This window comes from Palaemon carinicauda, chromosome 35 (genome assembly GCF_036898095.1).
Source record: "Palaemon carinicauda isolate YSFRI2023 chromosome 35, ASM3689809v2, whole genome shotgun sequence".
NCBI lineage: Eukaryota > Metazoa > Arthropoda > Malacostraca > Decapoda > Palaemonidae > Palaemon > Palaemon carinicauda.
The window spans coordinates 29,316,510-29,331,833 of NC_090759.1; the positions used below are offsets into that span (position 1 = coordinate 29,316,510).

At 40.4% G+C, this 15,324-nt stretch overlaps 1 protein-coding gene across 1 annotated transcript in view; it reads left to right on the forward strand.

Moving 5' to 3' along the window:
- The first annotated feature begins 5,277 nt into the window (after positions 1 to 5,277).
- LOC137627674 (CAAX prenyl protease 1 homolog) overlaps positions 5,278 to 15,324 on the forward strand; it is a 60,317-nt gene continuing 50,270 nt past the window's right edge. The window contains exon 1 of the mRNA XM_068358865.1: positions 5,278 to 5,521. Within this exon, the coding sequence (XP_068214966.1) occupies positions 5,411 to 5,521 (111 nt within the window). The 5' untranslated portion in view covers positions 5,278 to 5,410. The remainder of the gene's footprint in view (positions 5,522 to 15,324) is intronic.

Here is a 15,324-nt window from a genome sequence, read left to right on the forward strand (position 1 = left end):
CAACAGGTTACCACAGCCCTTAATGTGTTCTAATTGAACTGCTTTATATAATGAAGGAGACCTAACCCTTGGGATGTTATGTACCATCCTTCAAAGTACTTACACAGTTACAGTACTGTCAAGGGACCTTTGGTGAAATAGACTAGCCCAACGCAGAATAAAGGTAAGTTCAAAGATGAACCTTATCTGTACTAACATGCTACACTAAAAATACATTGTTAGTGTAATTATTTGCTAGTTTTACATGAGCTGCTTAACAGATTGTACTAGTTTTGGTTGTCATCTTGCATTATTTTATAACTCCCACATCTTGGTGGACATTTATTTTGTGCACATCTAGCAATGTCAAATTGAATACAACTTGTAACAGGGTTAGTGCTTTCAGTGCACCTTGTGTACTGTCTCTTCGGCCTCTGGCTGCTCTCATTTTTATCCTGACATTTTACCTCTGTTCTTGCTTCCTTTCTTTCATCTTGCTGTACAATCTTTTAACCCCGACTAAATAGTGCAACTTGAAGGTTTTCCCCCAGTTGCGGGTGGGTGCGGAATTGCCTTGCAGGCCACAAGTCCTTGGTCATATGTCCCGAATCTAAAAATCCAATCCAAATGTAAGGTGTCACGGGGAAATTAGTGACTTATGCATTGTGCATAATACTAACGAGCTTTGGCAGCATCTTTTTGCACCCTACCTGCCCATTTTAGCCCTCTACACCATCTCTGTTCCTACTTTCTTTTTTTCATCTTTCTATCCAACCTCTTTTAAATGCAATTGCAAAGTTTTCCCCTATAGTACTAAGTGCTTAATGCCCTACTGCCTACTGCTGCATTGGCATTTAGACCAAGTTCTATAAATGGAATCAAACTGAATGCAGTATTTCCAATTCTTTGGGGGAACTTAAGTTTAATAATACTTTAGTTGTCCAGAAAGTGAGAATGTTAAAAAAGAAGTTAAAAAGTCTTATGAAATATAACAGTATAGTATATCTAAGTCTTTACTAATTCTTTAAATCTACCTTATAGTTTTGTCTACACCAGTTTTACAAAATTGTGATTATGCATTTCTTTATGTCCTCGGCCATTTCCCACGGTCCCTTCCAGCATGCTTGTTCAACGTGAACTTCACGCACTGTGCAGGCATTACAAAAGGGTATTCCTCTTTACATCATCCTCAAGCTGCACTAACCTTTTAGCCTTCCTTATCTCCATTCCTGCTTTCTTTCCTCTATCTTGCTGACCAACCTCTGTATAACTTCATCGAGCAACAGTGGAGTTTTCTCATATTATACCTAGGAACTAAAGGGTCTCCCCAACACTTAATTCTATAATGCCCTGATTCCATTATTGCAGTCCAGTTGTCTTTATCATGACACGATTTACACCTTTCACTTGGGAACTGATCCATCTGGGAAGCCCTACGAAGATATATGTAGAGTATGTGACTTGTAGGTAGCATTTTTTCATGAGGATAATTACGATAAAAAGTTGTAACCACTACCATACTGAAGACAGTTAACAAGTCCTCCCATGTACATGTTTTTATTCCCTTGTAAATATAAGTAGGCTATAGTAATTTACTAATGAAAGTGTTACGAATCAAGTAATTAACCAAAAAAACAATGTGTATGGATGCCATTATAAATTATAGAAAAATCCAGTCAAAAGAAGTGTCTCCAAAAAATGAGTTTTAAATGAAAGATTTGAAAGTGTCTCTCGGAACATACATGTAGTGTTTTTACGAGAAACCTGCAACCGTTAGCATGTCACATTTCATGTACATGCTGTGCAATCAAAATCAAAAGTCCTTTTTACACTGACTAGTGAACTATACTTTACATAAAAAACAATAACCGATGGTTAACTATTCATTTAATTGTTTTTAATGGCAGAGCTATTGGAAAGAAGTATTTACAGGATTTTTTTAAGACTATAAATAATGTTTCATTTGGGAGTAATCATGGCATGAGTTGGATAAAGCTGTTGAATCTGAGTTACAAGGTAGTTAATTAAAGAAGAACCAGAACACTAGGAATATTGGAGGTAATGTCCCGCTTTGACAAGGCAAACCTTTTGGTTGTTTTGCCTGCTCCCAGGCTGTTTACAGGATTTCCTGAAGTATCTACGCGAGATTTGAATCGCTCTCGGTATTCCGGCTGGCCTCATTGTTAGGTGCTTTTCTTGACCACTAAGTTGCAGCTAAGGTGTCTTCTGGTAGTTCTCTTGCTGTTTAGGCAGCACCTGTGCTTTCCAGTTACTACACCTGTAAATGCAGGATTTCCTGTTTTAGGAATTCCTGTGGCTTTTTCTTCTACTGGAGCACCTAAAGCTTGTTTACTCCAGTCCTCGAATGTTGCAACAAAGAACGTGTTAAATGAGGAAGCACAGATGCATTTCCTCTCCTTGCTGCTGCTCCTTTCCTATACATTAATAAAAAGAGGTCTTTGCTTCAGTGAAAGTCTTCTCTGGAAGCTGACATTTGAATGCACCCACCAGTAGGTAGGGTTTAGCCAGTAGTCACTCAGCATCCCCATGCTTCATGGAAGAAGATTGTTCTGGACTCTTCTCAACTGATGGTGCTTGTTCTAAAGCGCCAAGGGATGAGTTGGCATGTGTCATAAATTTTGTTTGTGGATTTTCAGTGGAGTATGTTAGGGAAGACAGAGCTTATCTGTGACAGGCATTGCTTGTGGATATCGAGAAAAGTTTTTATTAGGCACCTAAGCAATGTCATGCATTCTTATTTGTTCTTTGAATGTTACTGAAACTCGTACCTTATCAGGGAGATCTGAGTTTCTTGATCCTCTTCCCTCTAAGACTGTTAGTGATCAACAGCACTGACAAAGTTGTCGAATGGATTATGTTTGCTTAATTCAAGAAAATTGGGAAACAAATTTCAGACAGTATTTGTGTTAAAAATAAAACGATAATGATTATTACTACTAGCTAAGGTACTCTACTACAACCCCAGTTGGGAAAGTGGGATGTTATAAGCCCAAGAGCTCCAACAGGAAAAAATAGTTCACTGAGGAAGGAAATAAAGTACAAGAGAAATAATGAACAATTAGAATAAAATATTTTAAGAACAGTAAAAATATCAGAACATCTTTTATATATAGTCTGAAAATATACATGTCAGCCTGTTCAACATTAATTTGAACTTTTGAAGTTCTGCCTATTCAACTACCTGATTGGGAAGATCATTCTACAACTTTATCACAACTGGAATACTGTAAAGTATTGAATCTTATGATGAATGCGTGACCATTAGAATTAATCGATACTTTATTGAACCTTAAACCAATTAAAGTAAACTATGAACAACAGCGATAATGAATCATATGGAAATATTCAACTAAAAAGAAAAAGATGTCCATGCATTAGTTAAATACTGGAAAGAAAATAAGACAAAATTCCTTGTATCACCCTTTCCTATATTAATGTAATGGAAATAAAACGGATTTTGACATAGGAAAAATCTATTTTTGGGTGAGATATACATGGAAATAAATTTTTAATATTATAACCTAAATAATTTGCTTTTCCATTCAAGAAGTTATGAATAGATAAATGGTATTACGGTAACTAATGAGATGATATACAGTAGTACCAGAACCTCGGGATTGTGTAAGTTAAAAGATAACCTTGAAAGAAAAAAAAACTCAGAGTTACAGAAATGGCAACTGATTATTAAGACGGTAACATGTCCATTGCTTTTTCCATAAAACCAAAGTATCGCGCACCATTTGTCTCGAATTGTTTTTGATAATTGATAATAGCTATGTTTTTTTCAGGTCTCAAAAAAAAAGGTTTCTTTCTAGTTATTGTTGCACGCTCTCAATATTATGAATATTGAGATTGGTATCGTATCAGTTGTCCAATTTCATTCAAAATACCGGTAATTGATTTTATGTGAACACCGTAGATCCCAATGCGCACAGCCAATATAACTAAAATGGCAAACAAATGCCCATGACCTCAAACTGATTGTCAAAGATTTCTCTGATAAAAAAGAATAAAGATCTATCTTCACAAGTCATATTATTATTATTATTATTAAATGCTGAGCTACAACCCTAGTTGGAAAAGCACGATGCTATAACCTCAGGGGCCCCAAAAGGGAAAATAGCCCAGTGAGGAAAGAAAATCAAGAAAAAATAAAAATAAAATATTTTAAGTATAGTAACATGAAAATAAGTATTTCCTATAAAAACTTTAACAAAACAAGAGGAAGAGAAACTAGGTAGAAGTGTGCCCGAGTGTACCCTCAAGCAAGAGAGTGGAAGACCATGGTACAGAGACTATGGTACTACCCAAGACTAGAGAACAATGGTTTGATTTTGGAGTGTCCTAGAAGAGCTGATAACCATAGCTGAAGAGTCTTTTCTACCCTTACCAAGAGGAAAGTAGCCACTGAACAATTAGAGTACAGTAGTTAACCCCTTGTGTGAAGAAGAATTGTTTGGCAATCTCAGTGTTGTCAGGCGTATGAGGACAGAGGAGAATCTGTAAAGAATAGGCCAGACTATTCGGTGTCTGTGTAGGCAAAGGGAAAGAACTGTAATCAGAGAGAAGGGTCCTATGTAGGACTGTCTGGCCAGTCAAAGGACCCCACAACTCTCTAGCGGTAGTACATCAACAGTATGTGAGTAATTGTTTTGAGTTGTAGTAAAACAATAAGAAATAAAATTATTAAGTATGTAATTATGGAATATATTGGAGCCTGAAGCCCTCGGCGCTTTTTGGTTAGACTAACATCATGCACTAAGCATGAAACATTAATCTTCACCTTTTGTAATGGAGCCTTCCAGAGGTCCCCATCAACAATTTTTTAATACCCCCCACGTAGGGTAGAATAGATTCTTTAGCTATGGTAAGCCATAAGCAGCTCTTCGAGGAGTAGGACATTCCAAAATCAAAAACATTGTTCTCTAAGTCTTGTGTAGTTCCTCTTTTTTTCTTGGAGATTTTATAGTGTACATTATATGAAAGATCTAATTTAATGTTGTTAGTGTAATTAGAATATTTTATTTTGTTTATTACTTCTCTTGTATTTTAATTATTTCCTTGTTTCTTTTCCTTACTGGGCTATTTTCCCTGTTGGAGCCCTTGGGCTTATAGCATCTTGCTTTTCCAACTATGGTTATAGCTTAGCTTGTAACAACAACAACAACAACAACAACAACAGCTTCCTTATATGAACGACCCATCACAAATTTGATTTGACGAAACATCACTAGAATGCGTATCTGGGACATTTCATGAGAATCACCAATTAGTGCGAGTCATTGTTTACATCTGGCTGCCTGCCACCTCACAGAACCCACGTTGCTCTCGGTTGCAGAGGAACGCGTCAACCTCCCTGCATTATTTAATAAGCTTCTTTCATTTGTTTGTGAGAAATATATTGTCACAGATGATTCTCTCCATACCAGAGTTTGCCACATGGGAGGGCAAATTGTTTGTGGGAATCATCGGCTTCTCCTGGGCGACATATGTTTGGGAGGAATATCTAGCGTACAGACAGGTAAATCGAAATTATTAATTATTCAGATTAATTTAGGTACTTATTGGCTAAAGCTACCGTTCCTTGCTCCTTGATTTGCTGCGAAAATAGTTAGATAAATTATTATGTAATAATCTTCATAGTCTTTTGTTTCACATTACGCAACCGTAGTCCTTCACTAAGTGTTTTTTAAATGTATGATCATCATGGCCTACTCCAAAATATCCTCGCTTAGTGGCATTTTAAGGTATGACCATGGCCTACCCTAGAATATCTGGGGTGCTTATATGACAGCGGCCACCTGTATGTATGATGAGGGCTGACTAAAAATACGTCAGTCTAAGGGGGTTCGCAAGGCGACGTTAGCCCCCCTGTTAGGTAAGGACATGGCTTGTAGGTTAGGTGGTAAAGTTTTACTGTAGTACAGATTCTCATTTTGAACAGAAAATATATATTATCCTGTAGTAAATAAAGTGATTAGACCGAATTTGACATTAATTTTAACCGCAAACAAACAGGACAACCAATTCGACTAACTTTAAGTTGCCAAACTGGTTGCTGTTATTACGGATGTAAACATATATTTTCTGTTAAAATGTTTAAATATAATGTCTTTTGTTATATATATTCTGTTAAAATGTTTAAATCTAATGACTTGTTTAAATTCCGTGTCACTTCACTCACGTATGTACTGCGAACGCTATCATTAGCAATGTTACGCAACGTTACCAACATAACGATGGCATTGCGGTATTATTGTACTGTATTACAGGGCAATGTAACCTAGGAAAAAACTACTTTTTTCTTTAGAAAAAATTCCGCCCTCTTCGAAAATGACACTCATTCCCGTTGCTTTTTCTGTTCGAAATGAGAATCTGTAATACAGTAAAACTTTACCTATAGGTTCTTGTTCCGCCACTGGCTCACTTACGCTCGCATGAAAATAAAACCTCAAGCTCGTATGTACTGGCAAGCTGTTATGTTGAGCTGCGCACGCTAACATTAGCAAATTTACGATAACATTAGCAACGCTGAATATAATGGTTCTTGTTCCGCCACTGGCTCGCTTATGCTCGCAGGAAAATAAAACATTAAGGTCGTATGCACTGGCAAGTGGTAATGTTGAGCTGCGCATGCTAACAAAATAGTAAAACTAACACATTAAAATTAAAGAAATTAATGACTTACTTTCATGACCGCGACGACGAAACTTGTGGGTCACCGGGGTGTTGTGACTGAGTCTGTTACGTCTTAACTTCTTTGTCTTAGGTTAGTACTGCACTTGAACACTGTAAACGTTGGGCTATTACATTACGAGATTTACGAAAATTATCAACATTGGAATTCACCAAATACTTTCAAGTATGGATTTCTGCAGTTGTTACAATTTTCTTAAACTTCCATTGTAAAATACGCAAAAAGACGTCACGAATTAACAAAGACCTGACTTGGACGAAGGTTTCCACGGAAAAGGGTTTGTTAGAAGGTGGGGGTAGGGAAATATTAAACCCCCTGTGCAAACTTTCTATACGTATGGGTTCGTGATTGGTTAACAGGAAAACAACGGAGTCTAGAGAGTAAACATGAATTAACTAGAATGAGAAACTTGTCCAGAGCAAGTACTGTATTTATGTGAAATTGGGGTGTGACAAGGTAATAACAAAATGAATAAAAGTAACATGGGAAGATAAAATGGAATGTATGATAAATAATATTTAATGGGAATATAAAATGGGGTGATTTTATAAGGTATCGGATAATAAAACGCATAATACTGGGGTCAATCGTAATATCTATACAAGCGTATTACATAAAAGGAATGGTATAGTTGTACTGGATCAAGTAATATACTTGAATAAAGCGGATGAAGTCGAATAGTTACATTTCATGGCTAGAGAAAAAGAAATATAATGGTGGAGGAGGAGCCTATACGCAAGGAGGGGTTTTTGCGTAGATGGTCGAAACCTGTTGTGTACAAACGAATGAACGAGAGCGACTGCAACCAGCAAGTAGAATGACAAATAATAAATGATAAACACTGCTAATGTTAGCATATTACGGTAACATTGCCGCAGCTCAATATTACCGTATTTTTTCATGAGACATAGCCTTTGCGACGGCGCCTCCAAAGTTTATCCTCTTGTACTGTTTTGTCTTTTCCTCCGTTTATTATAAATCCAAGAAGGTAATGTATAGAGAAGAAAAGGCTTGTTTTACCATTATATACAGTTTCCCGAGTATGTTTTCCCTACCTAAAACCCAGAGTTCCCACTGGGTGTCCCCCATTATCGTAGCATATAGATATATATATATTTCTGAAACTATTCACTTGCGACGGGAACGAGTGTCATTTTTGAAGGGAGCGGTATTTTATCTATAGTTTTTTCCTAGGTTACATTGCCCTGTAATACAGTACAATAATACCGGTTAGGTTACGGGGGTGGGGAAGTTTTGGTTAGTTGGTGTCCATATTTTTTGCTGGAGGAACAGGCTGCCGATATGAAAAGGCTCCGAACATCCTTGCCTAATCATGTTTTACTTACATGGGAGGTCAGCGCTTCTTTGCTCTTCCCTAGCTATCACCATTAGGAATAGTTGCATATGTGTGCTGTTTTACAAGTTACCAGTCTTAATTCCCTTACTTTTGATATTTACGTGCATTTAGAAGCATTTGTATGTATTGACTCATGCACTGTTTGTAGATACTGCAATGTTCAATGAGTTTTGCGGGTGTAAATTATCAGACAGGTCACTGTTAGTGGCATAGAAAGAGAGAAATCAATCATGTTTTTTATACCAATGCTAATTGGGATCCTTTGTATATCACCAGCCAGTTCCTCCCATTTGCATTGGAAGTGGGAGTTATTTTCCCATTTTCTAGTCAATCTTAAGGCATGGCCGCTGTACTTTAAAAACCTTGTCTGTTTTTCTGCAAAACCTATACACAAGAACACCACCTAATCTAAACTTCCCTACCAAACTTAAACTTTCCCACCTAACCTAACCTAAACTTTCCCACCTAACCTAACCTAACCTAAACTTTCCCACCTAACCTAACCTAAACTTTCCCACCTAACCTAAACTTTCCCACCTAACCTAAACTAAACTTTCCCACCTAACCTAACCTAAACTTTCCCACCTAACCTAACCTAAACTTTCCCACCTAACCTAACCTTAACTTCCCATCTTACCCTACATACTGTGTCCTTACCTACTTACCTATCGGGGGCAACTAATGCCCCCTGCAACTCCCCTCACATTGCCATATTCTTAGCCGGCCATTATCATCTATGTAGGTGACCGCTATCATACATACACCCTGCTGACTGTTTGTCATTATGCCAGAGTTGTAAGGATATCTAAGAGAGAAGGTACTGCTACATAACAGGATTTAAATTGCTGTTTCTTTACTTAACAGAGGTGGCTACGCACCCTTTGTGACCTTTTCTTTGTGTCACATTTCATTTTAGTTCATCATATATCCTACACTGTCTGCTGTGTAGCTGTGGCAAATATACTTTGGGAACAGTTCCTGCTGACCAATTTTACGAGCTTTGCAAATTTGCTAGAAGTCAATCTGACTAATGGTTAAGGAAGAGAATTTTCTGAAATTTCAGGATTTGCCGAACAACTTGTATTCTATACAATGTACAGTAGGGTGCAAGTAAGATAAAGTAGGTGACCTGTTAGTAAAATTACATCCAGGCATAGGTCTATTTTATCAAGTACAGATTGCAGGGTGCAAACCCCCTACCCTGTCCCAGATGAGTAAGGACGCTATATGATGGGGTCGTACAGAACATTTCTCTCCAGCCAAAGCCCTTCAGCAAATTACAGACATCCTCACCTACCTCTGCCAAAGAGGATCTTACGGTATAAAAGTCCTTGCTCAAACTATTGTTTCCTACCTTGGAACTCGGGGTCTTGGGTGGTATACCCCTCATCCTTGGGTCACTTCCACACTTGCCTGTAGCTAAACTTAGGTCCTCAGTGGTCCTTTCCTCAAAAGTGTCCCTCTTTTCTGTCTGGGAAGAGACTGGGAGAAGCAGTAGCTACATGGTGTGTGTGGATTCCTCCTCTGCGAGGGACCGATCCATGATCATAAAGAGGGCACTGGTGTATTTTCCTCCTGTTAACCTGGGTAGGGCATGATAGGGATCTTTCTCTCAAGACTTTCTCTTCCCTCCAAAGCTTACAGGGATGGAGGCTCTGTCAATTTTGTCATCACACAGACTTTGTTTCAGACTCAGTACCAGTCTTTCTTGAAGAAAATAAAAGGTAGGTCAGGTTGTCTGTTGAATTTCAGTGAGCATTCACCCTTTGTAGTAGGGTGCATTGGCAACAGATAGTGCTAATACATTTTGTGTTTGTCTTGTGCTGACCTTTAGGTTAGGGTAATATGTTTTTAGCGCGAGCTGAAGGACCGTTGATTTATTTAAGCAGTTGAGCATCAGTTGGGATCATGGGTGAGGATTCCTCAGCCCCCTACCTGTCAAAATGCCTTCTCTTATGTTTTCGGCCACATTGAGTACAGGCCTACTGATACTCCCTTGATCAAACTTTTCATTTTCTTTTTGTTTCAGGAAGTGAATGTTGTCTGTTGATTGTTAGGAAGTGAAGCAAGACACTTTAATGGAAGGTTTTTGTTTTACTGGCTGTAGATCCTTATAATATATCTCTCTATGAGCAGGCTTATTTGCAATCATCCCCGTGTGCCAAGGGTTGGTCGTGGCCTCCTTCCATGTTAGGTGTATTCTTTGAGGGGGAGGAAGAGAAATTCAGCCTATTAGGTGCATCAGGAGCAATGATGCCTTGGAGCTACGTTGGCGGGGTTTCAGGTTCTTGTGGCATGTAGGGTTCCCCCTGTGTTTGCTGCACCCTGTTGTAGGTTGAAGGCCCTCTTCGTTTGTGCTACTGCTGATGATGAGTGTCACCTAAAGAAGGTTTTGCCCTCCTTAGGTCTTTCAGGTAGGCTCCCCAGTGCCAATGTCTCCCTTGGTGATACCAGTGCTGAAGGGGATGGTCAGTGTGTCCCCAGCATTGGTGACTCCTGTGATGTCTGCAGTGATTCTTTGGGCATAGGGCAGCCCAGGGCTAAAAGGACATGTTGCCCTAGTGTCAAGGATAGTTCCCCGTGTACCTCCCTTGACCCAGTCATACCTTCCTCCACCCCAACCCTTGTGCTGTTAGGGTCAGGGGCTTCCCTTCCCCTGTACAGTAAATGTGCCTACCCCTTTCCATGACAGTGTTACCAAATGTTGTGGTTCCTGTTTGAGCAACCCTTGTGGCTTCTCCCCATGTGGGAGTGTTGTTGTCTGGGTCTCTCAGACTTTGACTCCATTGTTTGCAGAACCTTAGGGAAGAGTGGGGAGGAAGAAAGTTTTTCTTTCTCCTCCGACTCCCATTCCTTGTCATCATCTTTGACTTCAGAACTCTTTTCACTTCTAAGAAGAAGTCCACACCTCGGCCTCCTAGCTACTCCAGCAGCCAAGTGGGACAGAAGTCATGGTAACGTTTTGACCCCCGTGACTTCATGTCGGAGCTCTGCTCATTTGCCCGAGTTCCTGGTAACCCCGGTAACCAAATGGGACAGGTTTTACAACCCATGTTTACCTCCCCCTGGCCAGTGCACATAGCTGGGGCCATGACCCCATGTTTTAGCTCAGCACTTTGGCCCCCCAGGGCTGAGGCTCGGGTTCCCTTGCTACTTTGTTGTCGGCCCCATGTTTGGGGCTCAGGTCCCCTAGTGAATTTGATTGCCAAGTGCGACAGGTGTTTCAGGACCCTTAGGCTAACTTATGGGTTCGGAACCCATAAGTTAGCCTAAGGGTCCTGAAAGGGATCATGGTCCTGATTCTCAGCTTGGATACCCGGCTACAAAGTTCTGCAAGGACGGGGCCGTGACCCTTTGTCACAATTCTATTCCTGGGGTCCCCCGCCTACCCGTTTCATGGCAGGACAAGTTTGCTCAACCTTGTGTTTCGACCCTCGCCCTCATCTGGAACAGATCAATACATGGGGACGAAGCAATGACCCTGCTGCTTTCAAGGGCCTAGGGCTGTTTTGTTCTTCCCATTACCTCAGATAGCTCTGTCACTTTTAAACTTGTTAGTGTGGAGTTTGGCAAGAAGGCCTCTGGCCTTTCCTAGACCCTCTCAGGACCACTTGAAACTGTTGCATGTAGCTCTTTCGAGCTACCTAACTTGTTCCTTCTTACGTCCAAGATTATGGGATTACATACTAGTCATGCCTTAGACAGACCAGCACTATCCCTTTGATAAAAGTAGAGGCATAGGGCTGAGCCTTGGGTAGTGAAATCCTTTAGTATGGTTATATAGTACAGTACTCTTTTCATCCCTTAAACCCCCCCACTCCCATTTACTCTCTTTCCAATGCATACTCATTCGTTCTTCCAACATAGCCGAAAATCCTGGTCTTGTGGACAGAGGTAAGAGGAATGTTGGACAGGAACGTGCTTGAAGTCATTCAAAACGAATCTCCGGTCTTCTACAGTAGACTTTTCCTGGAGTAAAAGTCGACTGGGTGGTGAAGGCCGGCCATTGACCTCTCGCCATGGAATGAGTTTTTGGTCGAACAAAGTTCTAGATGGAAACTCTGTGATCTATGCTAAACACCTTCAGAAATGAAGACTTCCTACTTTCAGGGGATCTGAAAGACGTATACTTATCAGCCCATTATAAAGTACCTCTCTTCTTCCTCTATGGTACAACGTACCATTTCAGGACTGAGCTCCAAACTGGATACAGTACTGCGCCGCATGTGTTTATTCAGAGGTTCACCCTTTTAGGTCTACTAACAAGGGATATGGCTATAGATGTATCTCTTGGGTGGCTGATCCTTGCTTCTTTCATTTGGCAGTTGCTACAGGATTGAGTTCAACTTTTCTCTTTTGTTATGATCTGGGCTTTTTATTTGAGTGAATCCATGAAGAGAAGTTCTCCCCACTCTTGCTTTGATGAGGGGAGGATGATGGAAGGAATACCTACCCATTATCCATCATGCGCTAGATATTTCTTTCCAGATTGTATCTCCCCTTCTGGGGAGAAAGAATCCTTTACGACAAAGTACTAGGTACATAACAAAGTATGGGCCAGACCATACCAGCTTACTCATCCCTTTGATGGGTTGGTAGGATGTTGCTTCAGTTTAGAACCTGGGAGACTGGCATATTCCAGGGAAGAAAAGGAACCAACCAGTTCAGTTGTAAAGGAATTTCCTACCCACGAAAAAGTGTCTCCATATTTTAAGGGACGAAAGGTTTGTATATGTGTAGGAACAAATAACAATTTTAAATATTAAACTTAGCCGGTGAATATATAATAGCTGACGTCTCCGACGGCTCGACAGAATTCAAAAACTCGCGAGCGATCGCCATGAAGGTAGCGGGTGTGCCCACCAGCGCCAACTATCGGCCAGATACCGCATATACATGTAAACAGCTTCAGTTCTTCTCTGTCGGTTCCATCGACAAGTCGATTCCACTCGCTATTATGACCTCGAGTTTTCTACCGAATTGGTGAAGTACTTGGTTTTGGTTTTATTGCTTTCGCCGTGTTGGATTATTCAATACTATCCTCAAAAGAAATGCTTTTGAAAGGAGAGTAAAAGTGTTTTGCTCTGGTTTTTTTCCATAGAGTAAAAATGGCCGACCCTTCCCTTAGTGTACGGAAGTGTGTTTTAGGGCTTTTAGCAATTATCTTATCACGTTATAAATTGTTGTTGTTAATTATAGATTTTCCTCTATATATTTTATATCTCACCCGCCTTTATTAGGCCTCTTCGATTAGCTTTCCATTTATAATAAACATCAAGATAAATTTTAATGATTTGTTTATATGCGGCCTTACCTATTCCTCCCCTAATCCGAGAGTAGGCGGTCCTAACTTGGAAACCGAAGTTAAACAACGTTGAGCCCTTTCAACTTTTATTTTCGTTAAGTTTAAATCATTTGCTCTGTAAGAGTTATTAAATGAATATTTTTTAGTAGATATTTTATGAAAGATTTTCTTTGAATAGTCTTCGTGCTGTTTCAAAGATGAACTAACGTTTGGTTTATTTATGCTACGCAGTTTGCGCTCTATCGTTACGATAGAGAAAGAGAGAATCACGGTTTCACTTTGCAGAAAGAGTAAATCGATTCTGACGTTTTGTTCATTCTTCTTTCAAACTGAAATGTTTTAAATACTAATTTAAAGGAACTTGTTAATTTTCAATTTCTTAGTCCTTTCAGTTTTTTCCTTTGGTCAAATAACCTGTTTATTGACGAAGGGTAAGTGGGCTTTTCTCTTCTGTGTGAAATCAAGAGAGAGAGAGAGAGAGGAAGAGAGAACGTTCCGATCTTTATTCTCGTCCCAAGCGAGTAACGTTCTCGAGTCAGTTTTTTACTCTCGTCCCAAGTCTCTGTACGGGGAGAAAGGATAAAACTTTTTTAGTTTTTATTCTCGTCCCAAGGCACTGTACGGTGAGAGATTGAAAACGTAGTTTTTAATGAACTAGTGTTTAGTCTCCTCCCCAGTCACTGATCCTTTTAACTTTATATATTTCCGTTTTATTCGATATATATGTTTACTGTTTTTTTGCTTGTATTAATGTGCTTACATTATACGACTTATTTCGCAATTATAACCTTTTGATGTAGGGGAGAATTGCGTGCTTCAGGTAGAAACCAGTTTTTATTCATGCCTAATGTGAAATTATTGAAAAATTTGATTTCAGTGAAGTAAGTGCAAAAACAGAAAATTGTAGTGATAAAGTGATAATTGCGCAAAGTGTTATCAGTGTTGCGACAGAGGGTTCGTCTGTTCGTGCCTGTCGTTCGCCTAGTCCGAGACCTCTTGCAAGCTCCCATGCCCCAGGGAGAAGTAATGTCGTAGGACTTATGGGTTCGAGAGGCTTTAACCAACGAACAGACGTTCTCTCTATGGTTTCAGGCGTGTCTCGTCAAGACCGCCCCTACCATAAGACGAGCGAGACGGTTTTCTCCTCGTCCTCCGAAGGCTTATCGCGTAAGAAACCGTGGAGTAAGGTTTCGAGACCCTTAAAGCGAAAGTCAGTCCCTTCAGGACAGGTCCAGCGTCCTGGTTGTAGCCATTGGGACAGCTCTGACCCTGTGCAGTCATCGGAAGACTGCTTGACGCCTAAACAGAAGCGTAACACAGGCTCCGAGAGTCTTAGTGTAGGCAAGGTTTTGCAGTCACAGACGTTACCCTCGTCTCTTACCGCACCCATTCCCGTTGATCCTAAATGGGTTGTACTGCAAGACATGCAGAATAAGCTTGCCTCTCTTATGGAGGACTATTCTGCTGAGCAGGTTCACGATGATCCTCGCCGCTTAGCTGATCGAGATCCTGGCCGTCAGCCGCCCAAACGAGCCTTTGCTCGTCCTGTTGACGTTGACGTTACAAAGTCACGTCAGTCACATTTTGTAGAGCCTCACTCGATGCAGTCCCGTGTTGACTTTCAGCCGCTTGTGGACGTTCAGCCGCTGCCGCATGCTCTTGTTGACGTTCAGGACGTTCGCCAACCAGCGAAGTTGACTTGTTTTGACGTTGAGCGTCAAGCACCGCAGTCAAGAGTTGTTTTGACTGCTCAGTCTAGGCAGTCAAGGCAGTCTCGAGTTGACGTCAAGCGTCCTCCCGCACCTGTTGTTGTTGCTGGTCAGTCCTTTAAGCAGTTACATGACGTAGCGTCCTTGATTGCTACTGATGCTCCTTTGCGTGTGGACTCTGCTTATCAAGCATTGCCACCACGGCAGGTCTCTCCCTTGCTTGAGACTCGGCAATTGTCGGATGAGGTTCCTTAAG